This window comes from Sorex araneus, chromosome 5, assembly GCF_027595985.1.
Source record: "Sorex araneus isolate mSorAra2 chromosome 5, mSorAra2.pri, whole genome shotgun sequence".
Taxonomy (NCBI): domain Eukaryota; kingdom Metazoa; phylum Chordata; class Mammalia; order Eulipotyphla; family Soricidae; genus Sorex; species Sorex araneus.
Genome location: NC_073306.1, coordinates 206,713,350 through 206,727,619, shown reverse-complemented (window position 1 = coordinate 206,727,619; position 14,270 = coordinate 206,713,350). Strand labels below are relative to the sequence as shown.

The window sequence follows — 14,270 nt, the reverse complement described above, 5'->3', positions numbered from 1 at the left end:
CTCTGTCCCCATTCGAACGTGCCGCTGGGCTTCCCTAGAACTGAAGGAGCCCGTGGGCCAGATCGTGTGCACGGACAAGGGCATCCTGGCCGTGGAGCAGAGCAAGGTGCTCATCCCGCCCGCCTGGAACAGGACCTTCGCCTGGGGCTACGCGGACCTCAGCTGCCGGCTGGGCACCTACGAGTCAGACAAGGTGCGTGTGCCCCGGAGCCTGCCTTGCCGGGGGTCCCGGGCCCCGCTAGGGCTGTCCGCCGCGCCTCCGGGGAAGGACGGTGCTTTAGGCACAGCTGCCCCCTCGGCCGCGCCCCAGATGGCTGGGCGCTGGCCGGCTCCCTCCCGTCCGGAGAGGGCCCGGGCGCTGTCCTCAGCGAGCGCTGCCCTGCAGGAGCTCAGACCCGGGCACCGCCCTGGGAGACGCCCCAAACCCCGCAGGTTCCTCCCCGGGGGCAGGTGGGAGGGATCCTGGCGTGTCCCACGTTCACACCTGGAGCCCCAGAAGGTCACATGGGTCAGCAGTCAGGCGGGATGGTGGTCCTGCGGGTCACTGTTCTCCTTCCAGAGCCCAGGGTGGGCACCCAGAGCTCAGGCTGAGCAGAGCCATAGCCAGAGTCGGGGGGTAACGGTGGAGGGGCGGGGACACACACACACACACACACACACACACACACACACACACACACACACACACACACACACACACACACACACACACACACACACACACACACACACACACACACACACACACACACACACACACACACACCCCCACTGGGGGTCCGCGGGCCGGTCTTCACGCTGTGCTTGGGCAGGGCCGAGTGACACATCTCGTCTGTCCCCCCTGCAGGCCGTGACCGTCTACGAGTGCTTATCCGAGTGGGGGCAGATCCTGTGCGCCATCTGCCCCAACCCCCGGCTGGTGGTGACGGGCGGCACGAGCACGGTGGTGTGCGTGTGGGAGATGGGCACGTCCAAGGAGAAGGCCAAGAGCCTCACCCTCAAGCAGGTACCACCCAGCTGCGCCCCACAGGGCTTGCCCCGTCCCGCCCCACCCAGACGACTCCCCTACAAATGGGTCCCCTGGCCCCGCACACGAGAGCAAAATTAGGATTTTACTCCTTGATAAGGTAGTCGTTTAAAAACAATTTCGAAGCAGTGTTTGCAGGTATTTTAATTTTTTAAGGTATTCAAACATGCAGATATTTCTGAAAACGTCATATAAATTGATTTTTACCCTTTTTTTTTTTTTGCCTTTTGGGTCATACGCGGCGATGCACAGGGGTTACTCCTGGCTTTGCACTCAGGAATTACTCCTGGTGGTGCTCGGGGAACCATACAGGATGCTGGGAATCGAACCCGGGTCGGCCGCATGCAAGGCAAACGCCCTACCCACTGTGCTATCGCTCCAGCCCCTGTAAATTGAATTTTTGCCAACCAAAGTATACTTACTGTTACTGATATTTCCTGTCCGGGTTGATTCTCACTCTGGCTAGACTCCTCATCTTTGATCCTTGCGTTTTGTTTTGTTTCGCTTCTCATTTATTGTACGCTCAAGGACAGGAGAAGCGCACAAATGTATTTGTTAGAACCGATGATGATTTTAGTAACAACTACTTTGATCACCTATTATGTACCTCACTCTTACAAATCTGCTTACAGCAAGAACCCTTGTATACTTAAGCCTTTTTTCCTTTAAGGGGTGGATTCGCTGTCAAGCTTTCTTGTACCATGCAGCTGTGAAAAGCAGCCAGCAGGGGCTGGAGCGATAGCACAGCGGGTAGGGCGTTTGCCTTGCATGAGGCCGACCCGGGTTTGAATCCCAGCATCCCATATGGTCCCCTGAGCACCACCAGGAGTAATTCCTGAGTGCAGAGCCAGGAGTAACCCCTGCGCATTGCTGGGTGTGACCCAAAAAGCAAAAAAAAAAAGAAAAGAAAAGAAAATCAGGGCTCCCAAAACACGCAAAGCACAAGCACGTGCTCGGCCCCGATCCCCCCAGCTCTGTTCATTGTCTTTTGCTGTGCTGGGGCTCAAACCCAGTCCCCTGTGCAGGACGTGTCCCCTGCCACATCACCAGTCCTTGGGCACGACTTCACGCCAACCCACTATTCAAATAGTAAATCGCCTAGGATGCCCGATAGTCACCTGAATCTTCGTCTTCGAAATACCTGTATTCCCACATCACAGTTCCCTGGGCCCCATTTCTCTGCCTGGCCACGAGGCAGCATTCTTATTCTGGCTTGCAAGAGTTCCTCGGAGCCGGCAGTGCTCCCTGAGCACCGCGGTCATGATCCTGACCCCCGCCGCCCCCCACCTGGAGGGTTCATTCCCCACACGCCATCCCGTCCCCCCTCGTCCAGGCCCTCCTGCCCCGCTGCGGGAGCTCGTACGAGCCTGTGGCCAGCCTGTGGCCCTGTTCTTCCCCGTAGGCCCTGCTGGGTCACACAGACACGGTCACCTGTGCCACCGCGTCCCTCGCCTACCACATCATCGTCAGCGGCTCCCGAGACCGCACCTGCATCATCTGGGACCTCAACAAGCTGTCGTTCCTCACCCAGCTCCGCGGCCACCGCGCACCTGTGTCTGCCCTCTGCATCAATGAGCTCACAGTGAGTAGCCAGGCGCTGCCGGGCTCAGCTCGGGGGGACACTGGGCTTGGCCGGCGTGAATAGCAAAGGGGTCCCCCCGTCTCCGAGAGCTGCTCGGTGCCCGCCTCATTGAAACAAGAAAAAGGGGGGGGGGGGGAGAACCCATGTTCTCCTTGACTTCTGTTGGCACTGGCCAAAGTGAGGGAATGTGAACGTCCGTAACCCGGAGACGAGCTCTGTCTGTCCCTCCCGCCTGCTTCCAGGAGTGGGACCGACATGTCAGCGCATAGGATCTCTCTGAAAACAGGGACTTGGCGGGTTTTGCTAAGGAGGCCAAAGTTGCGATGAAATTTTATAGACTATTATAGAAAGTCAAAAGGACATTTGAGTCCCAAAACAAGAGGGAAAAAACGGTTATTGAGTTGGGTTTTTTTAAATTGGTATTGTATCCAAATGAAGGCGATCTTACTTCAGAAATAAATTCCTTGGGGCCGGAGCGATAGCACATCAGGAAGGGCATTTGCCTTGCACGCAGCTGACCCAGGTTCGATCCCCGGCATCCCATATGGTCCCCCAAGCACCGCCACGGGTAATTCCTGAGTGCAAAGCCAGGAGTAACCCCTGAGCATCGCTGGGTGTGACCCAAAAAGCAAAAAAAAAAAAAAGAAAGAAAGAAAGAAAGAAATGCCTTATATACAAAGAAAGAAAACAAAAATAAATAGCACTGTCACTGTAGCACTGTCATCCCATTGTTCTCGATTTGCTCGAGTGGGCATCAGTGACATCTCCATTTTGAGACTTCTTGTTACTGTCTTTGGCATATCGAATATGTCAGGGTTAGCTTGCCAGGCTCTGCTGTGCGGGTGGGATACTCTCGGTAGCTTGCCGGGCTCTCCGAGAGGGGCAGAGGAATCGAACCCAGGTCAGCCGCATGCAAGGCAAACGCCCTCCCTCCTGTGCTATCGCTCCAATACTGGGGCCAGAGTGATAGTACAGCAGGGAGGGCGTTTGCCTTGCATGCGGTCAACCTGGGTTCAATCCCCGGCACCCCATATGGTCCCCCGAGCACCACCAGGAGTAATTCCTGAGTGCAGAGCCAGGAGTAACCCCTGAGCATCGCTGGGTGTGACCCAAAAACCAAAAAATAAAATAAAGAAATGCTCTGGCCCAGGGCAACTCCCCCTCCATCAGACCGGGCCCACTGAGGCTGGGTTGGGGTGAGCAGGGCAGGGCCGGACAGTCTTCTTGGTGAGCTGAAACCCTCGGCAGAGATTTAGAAAGACAGAGCCTGTGTCCAAAGGAGAGGTGCCACATCCCTGTGTCCCGTATGCAAGTCAGCCACTCCCCCTTCCTTGGGACCCGTCCTTGGAGAGCCGGCCCTCCGGATTTCCTCTGTCCCAGAAGCTCCCGGGTGTGTCTCATGCCTCCAGTCGGAAGCCGTGGAGTCATTCAATAAAGGAGAAGGAACAAATGGAAGGTTGGGGGGCACCTCCCGGCGTCTGATGGAAGAGATCCGAGTGGGAGGCGAGGGGGGGGTTCTGCTGGTTGCAGCTGTTGAGAGAGCAGCCGGGAGCCCTGGTCCTGCCGGGGCGGGGAGGGAGAGTTTTCCGGAAGGTCGGGGCTGCAGAGCCCCTTTGCCCAGAACCTGTCAGCTCTCCAGCCTGCCGGCTGCCCCGGGACCCCATCCCGGCTCTTAGAGAAGAGCGGCAGGTGGGGTGTACCACGCTGTGCCGCGTCCCCCGCGCGCTGCCACTCTGGGCCGGCGCTCATCCTGGAGAATTCTGTCCGGGGGCCGCCGCGCGCGCCGTGGCTGCCCGTTGCCCGTTGGATTGCGGTGGCCCTGTAGAGGTGGCACAGCCGTTTGCCTCCCCTCCGACGAGTAGCCGGCAGCCCGGGCAGGAATCCGGCTGCCTTTCACGCCTCTCCTTCCTGCCGGCTCAGGGACCCGTCCCGTTTCAGTCACGGCCACCTCCTCCTCGGAGCGCGACTCCCGGACAGACGGACACAGACGGAGGCCCGGCTGAGCTCCACCCAGTACTGATTTGGTGCTTGTCCCCTTGGCCGAGTTGCCCGGGAGAGAAAGGAGGGCGAGAGCTGTGCACAGGCCTCCCGGCACCCCTCCTCTTGCCTTGAACCCTCTTCTTGCCTTTCCCCCTCTCCCCTCTCCCTCTGCTTCTGACTTGCACCTTCCAGACCCTGTCAGCTCTCCGGCCTGCCGGCTGCCCTGGGACCCCACCCCACATCAGGCTCTCAGGGATGGGAGGCAGGTGGGGAGACCGGGTCAGTGGAAAGAGCTCCCCCCAGGCCTTGGCTCTGTGATGCTAACAGAGTCCTTGGCCCTCGGTGCCTCTCTGTCCTCGCTAAGGCGGGGCCAAACCTCGCAAGACTGTCCCAGGGATCAGATGGCGTGTCCAGAGCATGTAAACTCTGGCTGACAGTGGAGCTGAGAGGGCGTCTCAGGCGAGGGCAGACTCCTGCCACGAGAGGGGGAAGCTTATCTTCTCTGGGTCTCTGGAAATCGTGACAACGTGGGTTAGGAGCTCGGGGACCCGAGGGTTCATTTCCTTGGTTAAGAGCGAACCTACACCCCGCCAGGAGACGCCCCCCGGAAAGTGCCAGGTGTGCGCCCCTCCGAAAAGTCATTAGCCAATCAGCATGGAGGATAAGGTACAGCTTTGAAAAATAGGGAAAGGAAAGAACTGGAGCAAAACAGCAGCTCTTTCTTAAAGATGATAAATTTTCTCTATATATATTTTAAAATTAGAATGCCAATTCAAACTTGCTTTCAAATTTTCGCCGGGAATAATTGCATTTGCACACCCTGCCAAAACGAAAACTTTAGGGAGGGGTTGGAGCAATAGCACAGTGGGTGGTAGGGCGTTTGCCTTGCACACAGCTGGCCCAGGTTTGATTCCCAGCATCCCATATGGTCCTCGAGCACTGCCGGAAGCAATTCCTGAGTGCAGGGCCAGGAGTGACCCCTGAGCATTGCCAAAAAGGAGAGGAAAAAAAAAAAAAGAGCCTACATACCAGTTTGTCTTCTTGTCCTTTTCTTTCTTTTCTAATCCTGTCATTCCGCTAACATTGAGTAGAGGTGTTAAAAACAGGATCTGAACAGAGTCACGAGATTCCTCTCTTGGTTTCTTGAGGAGAAAGACCATGATCCCCCGTGAACTGAACGATTTCTGTCCCAGCCAGGGTGCTAGCTGATGGCAGGCGCCCGGTGAGATTCCAGGGAGTGGAGTGAAAGGTCTAAATGGATCTTTCCCAGTGGAAGTCGTGGGAGAGGGACAAAGCAGCTCGCCCCTGCGCCCTCCCCAGGGGGACTCAGGAGACGCCCTGCCAGCTCCGGGGGTGTGGGTGAGCTGGGGGCTTCAGCCCTCCTGGCCCCGGCCCCCATGCCCTTGGCCCCCACGCCAGCCCGGAGGCTGCGAGGCCTGAGCCAGCGTCTCCTGCCCCCCCAGGGCGACATCGTGTCCTGTGCGGGCACCCACATCCATGTGTGGAGCATCAACGGGAACCCGGTGGTGAGCGTCAACACCTTCACGGGCCGGAGCCAGCAGATCGTGTGCTGCTGCGTGTCCGAGATGAACGAGTGGGACACGCAGAACGTCATCGTCACCGGCCACTCGGACGGCGTGGTGCGGGTGAGTGGGTGGCAGGGTCGCACCCAGGGAGGCCCCTGACCCAGGGCTCCCCTGCCCACCGAGTCACAGTTTGGAGTGGGGTTTTGGCCCGGCGGGTGTCGTCTCGGGAGAGGGGGCAGTCTCGTTCCTATCAGGGACCACACAGCCAGGAAGCGCGTCCCGGGGCCCTGCGGGCTGCGCGGTCCCGGTCTGAGGGCGGAGGGTTCCTGCCTCCTCTGGACCAGGCCTGGGCGCCAGACAGAGCCCGCAGTTTCTCTCTTCGGCGTTCGGTTCGGGTGGGTTGTCGTTTGAGTTTTCGTTTGCTCCGTCCAGCCAGTCTCTAAGGAGTATCCAAGCAATGAGGCTCCCCAGGTGTGCCCGCCGTACGGAGCAGCTGCGTGCACGCACGCGCACACACACACACACACACACACACACGTGCCTTCAGGGATCCCGCTTCCTCTCTGACACACGCATGCACGCACACACACATACTCACAGACGTGCATTTAGAGATCCTGCTTCCTCTCTCTGTCTCTCTCTCTCTCTCTCTCACACACACACACACACTCACAGATGTGCGTTTGGAGATCCTGCTTCCTCTCTCTCTCTCTCTCTCTCTCTCTCTCTCACACACACACACACACACACACACACTCACAGATGTGCGTTTGGAGATCCTGCTTCCTCTCACACACACACACACACACACACACACACACTCACAGACGTGCGTTTGGAGATCCTGCTTTCTCTCTGACACACGAATGCGCATTCAGGGATCCTGCTTCCTCTGACACACACACACACACACATATACACACACTCACTGACGTGTGTTTGGAGATCCTGCTTCCTCTCTGACACACACACGTGCGCGCTTTCAAGGATCCTGCTTCCTCTCTCTCTCACACACACACACACACACACACACACACACACACACACACCTGTGGACCCCACTCCCTGTCTGCCTCCCGGGCGCCCTGTCTGGGTGGCGCATCGGCAGGTGCGAGACTCAGAGTGGTTGCAGGGAACAGTGGGCTTGGTGGACCCACAGGACGTTTCTCCGGGGGCGAGAGGTGAAGCGGTTTGCATGGCGGATGTTGTTTTTCGGAACCACAGCCGTCGGGGCGGACGGGGGACGGTGAGCTGGGCCTCGGGCGTGGGGCCTCACACAGCTCACGGGGCCTCGCCCCGGCCCCTGAACTGACGCGTGTTTTCAGGGTCAGTTGACCCTGTGGTGCTTTCCTCTGCGCCAGGCACCCTTTCCCTCCAGCGGAAGGAGCACTGCAGACAGGGACACCGACGGGGCCTGCTGCTGCATCCTGAGGTCCAGACCCTGTGGGGGAAACGGCCTCGTCAGCCCCCGGCCCGTCTTCATCCGGCAGCTCGTCACGTGCTTCCTGACACCCTTAGCTGCTGGGTTTATTTTCTTCTTCCTCTTTTTAAAAAATAAAAATAAAAAATCCCTCTACTTCTTGGCTCGCAGTTCTGGAGGATGGAGTTCCTGCAGGTGCCCGAGACACCAGCCCCTGAGCCTGTCGAAGCCGATGAGATGCAGGACGACTGTCCCGAAGCACAAATAGGTAGAGCCCCTCCACGCCGCTGCCCGGGGCTCCGTGGGCAGCTCCTGTGACCGGGAGCCCGGGGCGGGGGTCGATGTTGGACAGAGCAGGGGATGGAGGGGGTGGGGGGCAGAGGCTGGCCCGGCCCCAGCGGCTCCTTTGCTTCCTAGAGCCCAGGGCCTCCCCCCTCTGACAGGCGAAGCAGCCGCGGGGGCCCCGTGGTGCCAGAGTTCAGGGGCTCAGTCCTGATGTTTGCCCCCTGCTCTGCGTCCGAGCCGAGGGTCGTGCCGTAGGCTGAGCCACACGGAGGCTCAAGGAGGGCGGTGGTGGCTGCTGGAGCCTGGTGGTCCTGCCTTCTCTTACTTGTGACACGCTCGGGCGTCTTCCAGGGAAGCGCAGAGCTGGGGGCTTCCCTGCCAGAGGGCGTTAGGGCCGGCTGCAGCGCAAGGGGGCCAAGGGCATGGGCGGAGACAGGCTGGGGTTGCAGAGAGCAGCGCTGAGACTGCCCCGGATGGTGAGGGCGGGGTGTGGGGCTGGGTGCAGCACAAGGACCCCCGAGGTGCCCTCCGGCCAGACAGCAATCGCAGGTGTGAAGTGGGTCTGAGAAAATCTGCAACGACCACTTTGGGCCAAAGCTAAAAGACAGAGTCCCGCACTTGGGACATGGGCAGGTGGGCAGGTGCTGCCGAGAAACCCCCCCTTTGTGGAATTCCCTCCCCCCACCGCTGCCCCCGGAAATTAAGGATGCTCGCCCTTGGGGCTGGAGCCATAGCACAGCGGGGAGGGCGTTTGCCTTGCACACGGCTGACCCGAGTTCGAATCCCAGCCTTCCATAGGGTCCCCCAAGCACCGCCAGGAGGGACTCCTGAGTGCATGAGCCAGAAGTGCATGTGCATTGTGGGTGTGACCCCCCCAAAAAAGGGGAATGAATGCTCATCATTTCCTTTCGCTGCGGCTGACTCTCAGCCTTGGGACTAGCTTGTGTGTCTTAGCTGGTGGCAGGGCAGAGCTGGGCCTGACTCTGAGGCTTGTGTCCTCCCGCCCCCCACCGGCCCCTCGCAGGGCACGAAGCCCAGGACGAGGACAGCAGCGACTCGGAGGCGGAGGAGCAGAGCGTCGGGCCCGACCCCAAGGAGGGCGGCAGCCAGCCGAGCAGCGGGGGCCACCGGCCCCGGGCAGCCTCGTGCCGCGCGACCGCCGCCTGGTGCACGGACCGCGGCTCGGACGAGTCCCGGCGCTGGTCGGACCAGCTCAGCCTGGACGAGAAGGACGGCTTCATCTTCGTCAACTACTCGGAGGGGCCCCTGAGCCACCCGCACCCGAACCCCATCGAGGCGCGGAACTACAGCCGGCTGAAGCCAGGTAACCCGGAGCCGGGGCTGGGGTGGGGGGCGGGGCTCCCGGCTCTCCCGCACCCCGTCCTGAGCGCCGGGGCTGCCCGCAGAGATGGCTCGAGGGGGGAGTGGACGCGAGGTTCTCGCCCATGTCTGCAGTATGTCGCTTTGTTGTGTTCTTAAAAATGCCTCCCGCTGCCGGCGACCTTCCCAGCCCAGGAACTCGCCAACGGGCTGCAAAGTAGGCCAGAGAACTAACTCCGAGCACGTTTGGGAGGAGCACGTGGGCAGGGAGCACGCCTTGCACACGGCAGACCCCGAGTTCTGGGCCCCCGGCTTTTCAGGAGCAACCCCTGGGCAGAGCCAGGTGTAGCCCTGTCACTGTCACCGTCATCCTGTTGCTCATCGATTTGTTCGAGTGGGCACCAGTAACGTCTCTCATTGACTGACTTATTGTTATTGTTTTTGGCATATCCAATACGCACAGGGAGCTTGCCAGGCTCTGCCATGCGGGCTCCATACTCTCGGTAGCTTGCCGGGCTCTCCGAGAGGGGCAGAAGAATCGAACTCGGGTCGGCTGTGTGAAAGGCGAACGCCCAACCGCTGTGCTATTGCTCCAGCCCTGAGCATCTTCAAATACCAGAACAAAACAGATCGAGGCCCGGGGCTGGAGCGATAGCACAGCGGGTAGGGCGTTTGCCTTGCATGCAGCCGACCCGGGTTCGAATCCCAGCATCCCTGAGCACCGCAAGGAGTAATTCCTGAGTGTAGAACCAGGAGTAATCCCTGTGCATCGCCGGGTGTGACCCAAAAAGAAAAAAAAAAAAATCGAGTCCACAGGTCACTGTGCCCGTGATGCAGTTAGAGGCGGGACCGTCCACTGCAGGATTGGGATCGGCTTTGCACCGAAGACGTTTCCTTCCCCCCCTCTTGGCCTCTGCTCGGGACACTTACCCAGACTGATGCCACCGAGGCCGTGGGAAGGGCGTGTCCCGGGGACCCGAGTGCGAGAGCTCCAGTGTAGGGGATTCCTGCCAGCGGCCTTGGCCAGCCCCATCCTGCGCTTCCCCTGCAGGGTACCGGTGGGAGCGGCAGCTGGTGTTCCGGAGTAAGCTCACCATGCACACGGCCTTCGACCGCAAGGACAACGCGCATCCTGCCGAGATCACCGCACTGGGCGTCTCCAAGTACGAGGCCCGGGGGTGGGGCTGGGGGTAGGGCCCAGTCTGGGCCCTACCTCAGGATTCCCGCTCTCCTGGGTACCACTTCTGGGGCTGCGGGGCGCTAACCCGGCAGGCCACAGGGAGCATCCTTGGCCGTTGATCCGTCTGTGTTTGAGCAGGAGAGCAGTGCCTTCCCTCCCGCCTACGCACCGTGCCTTAACTCCGGCCGCGGCTGTGTCCTGGTGCTTCCCCCTGGGAGGGCCCAACCCACGAGACAAGCGCCTTCACCCCATACTGGGTCCCCAGCCTGGAAAACAGGCTTTTCTTTGTGTAGACAGACGGACAGAGAAAGGGGCTTTTTTTTTTTTTTTTTTTTTTTTTTTTGCTTTTTTGGGTCACACCCGGCGATCCACAGGGGTTACTCCTGGCTCATGCACTCAGGAATCACTCCTGGCAGTGCTGGGGGACCATATGGGATGCTGGGAATCGTACCCGGGTCGGCCGCGTGCAAGGCAAACGCCCTACCCGCTGTGCTATCGCTCCAGCTCCGAGAAAGGGGCTTTTTGCTATGTTATTTTTTAGTTTTGGGTTTTTGTGGGGGTTTTGGGAGGCTTTTTTGCCTTTTGGGTCCCACCTGGCAATGCTCAGGGATTACTCCTCGTTCTGCACTCAGGAATCTCTCCTGGCTGGTGCTCAGAGCATGAAATGTTGGGAACCGAACCCGGGTCGGCCGCCTGCAAGGCAAACGCCTGCCGGCTGTGCGATCATTCCAGCCCCGAGGAAAGGGTTTTAATTCCAAGTGAGAAGGAAGCCGGACCCTCGGGAGCGGCTTTCCTCCCGAGAGACTGGAGTGGGGGGAGTGGGAGCCGGGCCGGGCCCTGGGTTTGACCGTGTGTGCACGACCCTGGCCCCGGCACCAAGCCGCGGCCACACACGACCTCCGTGCCCTGTCTCCGCAGGGACCACAGCCGGATCCTCGTGGGCGACAGCCGGGGCCGCGTGTTCAGCTGGTCCGTGAGCGACCAGCCGGGCCGCTCGGCGGCTGACCACTGGGTGAAGGACGAGGGCGGGGACAGCTGCTCGGGCTGCGCCGTGCGCTTCTCGCTCACCGAGCGGCGGCACCACTGCAGGAACTGCGGGCAGCTCTTCTGCCAGAAGTAAGTTGGCCGGGCTCGCGTCCCAGGGGCCTGCACGCGCGGGGCCGTCGTTCTGGCACCCCCACTCCCCCGGGCCTTACTCCCCACATGCGGGGGCCGTCTGTTCCGACACCCCCACGTCCCCCGGTCTTCCCTGTATCACTGTCATCTCGTTGTTCATCGATTGGCGCCAGTAACATCTCCATTCGTCCCTGTCGCGTCCTAGTGTAGCCTGATGGCGTGTTGGGGGCTCTTTCAGGATCAGGGGAATGAGGACCGTCGTTGTTACTGTTTTTTAGCGTATCGAGTACGCCACGGGTAGCTTGCCAGGCTCTGCCGTGTGGGCAGGATACTCTCGGTAGCTTGCCGAGCTTTCTCAGAGGGACGGGGGCTTTGGGGGCGGCCTCTAATCGCCTTTACAGGTGTTCCCAGTCTACTGAGTGTAAGCTTTTGGTCGATGACACATTGTAACGATCTGCACACTGACAAACACACACCTGCCTGCGTCTCTGGGCAGCACCTGGGACACCTGCGGCCTCAGGTTTATCTCCTTGAGGTTGGTGGAGTGTGCCCGGAGGTGGTTGAGCAGCTGGCAGAGCGGGACCCTATCCCGGAGGGTCTGTGCCAGGTCGAACACCTGGTGTGGGTCACCCGGGGCACATACTGGCATCAGCCCAGACCACCACCAGGTGTGGCCAGAAAGCCCAAATAAACTCCCTTTTTTTTTTTTTTTTCTTGCTTTTTGGGTCACACCCGGCGCTGCACAGGGGTCACTCCTGGCTCATGCACTCAGGAATTACTCCCGGCAGTGCTTGGGGGACCATATGGGATGCTGGGAATCGAACCCGGGTCGGCTGCATGCAAGGCAAACGCCCTACCCGCTCTGCTATCGCTCCAGCCCCCCCCCCAAATAAACTCCTTCATTCTGGACATGCTTCCCCAGAATCATCCTCGCTCCAGGTGGTGCTGTTTGAACCAGGCATGCCCACAACACAAAACTCACTGCCAGGTTACTGACCTCGGAGCCTCAGTTTCCCCATCTGCACATGGGCACCACCACTGCCTCCTCACAGAGCCAGCAGGAGTCCTCACCGACACTCGGTGGAGGCATAGAACCTGGCGATGAAGGCATTTCAGAAAAGATGGGACCTTTTTTTTTTCCAGGTGGTTGATCTCAAATCTTCTCTCCCAGCAAATCAGATTCAAGCAGAGGTAGCCAGAAGGAGCCTCCCCCTCCCCCCCACCCCAGACGCCCTTCACAGGGACTCTTGTGGGCTCCGGGGCAGCTGAGGGCTGCCTCGTGACCCTGGGCCTCGAGACGGCAGTTCTCTAGGGAAGCGGGTGATTCAGTGACTTCCCGTTGTCAGGGTCCTCGCGTGTCCACTGTGGCTGTTTCTTAGAGTTTCGTTTCAGAGCACAGTGTCATCGAGGGGATTCTTGCAGGTCCCCACTGTATAAAGTGGTAGGTGGGAGCCTACCTCAGAGACCCTACGGGGAGGGATTGCCCCAGGCAGAGAGGTGCAGGGCTTCTTCAGAGAAAGCAGGTCAGCACCGGGAGGTGTCCAGGGGCAGCCTCTGCACTCCTCACTCGGGGTATCTCTTCGGGGGGCCCCAGGGGGGGAGGCACTGCTCCGTTCAGTCTTGTTCCAGGCTGCATGAGCCGGAAGTGGTGGGTCCTCCTCACCTGCTCGCACCCGCCTCCTCCCAGAGGCCAGACACTTTTTTTTTTATTGAACGACTGTGAGAAACAGTTTCAGTCATACAGTGGTCGAACACCCGTCCCTCCACCAGGGCACATTCTCCACAGCCAGTGTCCCCAGTATCCTCCCCTTTCCAGCCCTCCCCCTGCCCCCATGGCAGACAATTTCCCCCATACTCTCTCTGCTTTGGGGCATTACGGTTTGCAATACAGACACTGAGAGGCCATCATGTCTGGTCCTTTATCTACTCTCAGCACACATCTCCTATTCCGAGCAATCCCTCCAACCATCACTGACTTAGTGATCCTTTCTCCACCCCAGCTGCCTTCCCCCCCCCCCCCAGCTCACGAGACAACCATGGAGCAGTATTCCTGGCCCTTTTGCCTGCTGTCCTTGGGGGTCAGTCTCATGTTATTTTATATTCCACAAATGAGTGCAGTCCTTCAATATTTGTCCCTCTCTTTCTGAGCCATTTCACTTGGCCTGATACTCTCCACGTCCATCCACTTATAAGCAAATTTCATGACTTCATCTCTCCTAACAGCTGCATAGTATTCCACCGTTTCTTTAACTAGTCGTCTGTTCTTGGGCACTCTGCGAGACACTTGTTAAAGAGCGTGAATATCTTCCAAGTAGAGTCTACTCCAAGGAATTTTCCCAGAGAAATGGAAACAGGGCTTTTGAACCAAACACAAAAGCCTGTTTGAGAAATGACTGGGGTTTGGATCTCCCTCACAGAGAAACCTGAAACCAGAACTCAGGATCTTGCAAAGGAACAGTGAGGGTGTGAGGGCTGCAGTGTGGCTCTGGATTCTGCTCCCAGCACTGCAAAAAAAAAAAAAAAGCTTTCCTTGTAGATTTGCTCCCCCTGCTCCCCCTCCCCCACCACACACACACCCCCAGTGGTGCTCAGGGGCTGCACCTGGCTGTCTACTAGGAGTGACCCTATGTGGTTCAGGGGCTCCATGGAGGGTCGGCGGGTGGTGAGCAAAGTGCCTTAGCCCCCAGACTCTCTCTCTGGCCCAATAATACTTTTTTTAAATAGTCAAATGGGCAGTGAGTTTTCTTCTGGGAAGAGAGAACGGTGAAGGTCCCAGCGGGAGCCCGAGTGGGTGGGAGTGGAGAGCCTCGTCAGACTCCTCCGCTTCCCTCCGT

At 59.2% G+C, this 14,270-nt stretch overlaps 1 protein-coding gene across 1 annotated transcript in view; it reads left to right on the top strand.

The window, feature by feature from the left end:
* Positions 1-14,270, top strand: part of WDFY3 (WD repeat and FYVE domain containing 3) — a 284,440-nt gene that overhangs the window by 266,500 nt on the left and 3,670 nt on the right. The window contains 8 exon segments of the mRNA XM_055139598.1: positions 39-193; positions 848-1,006; positions 2,430-2,609; positions 6,053-6,235; positions 7,707-7,803; positions 8,845-9,144; positions 10,192-10,303; positions 11,239-11,436. Coding sequence (XP_054995573.1) covers positions 39-193; positions 848-1,006; positions 2,430-2,609; positions 6,053-6,235; positions 7,707-7,803; positions 8,845-9,144; positions 10,192-10,303; positions 11,239-11,436 — 1,384 coding nt within the window.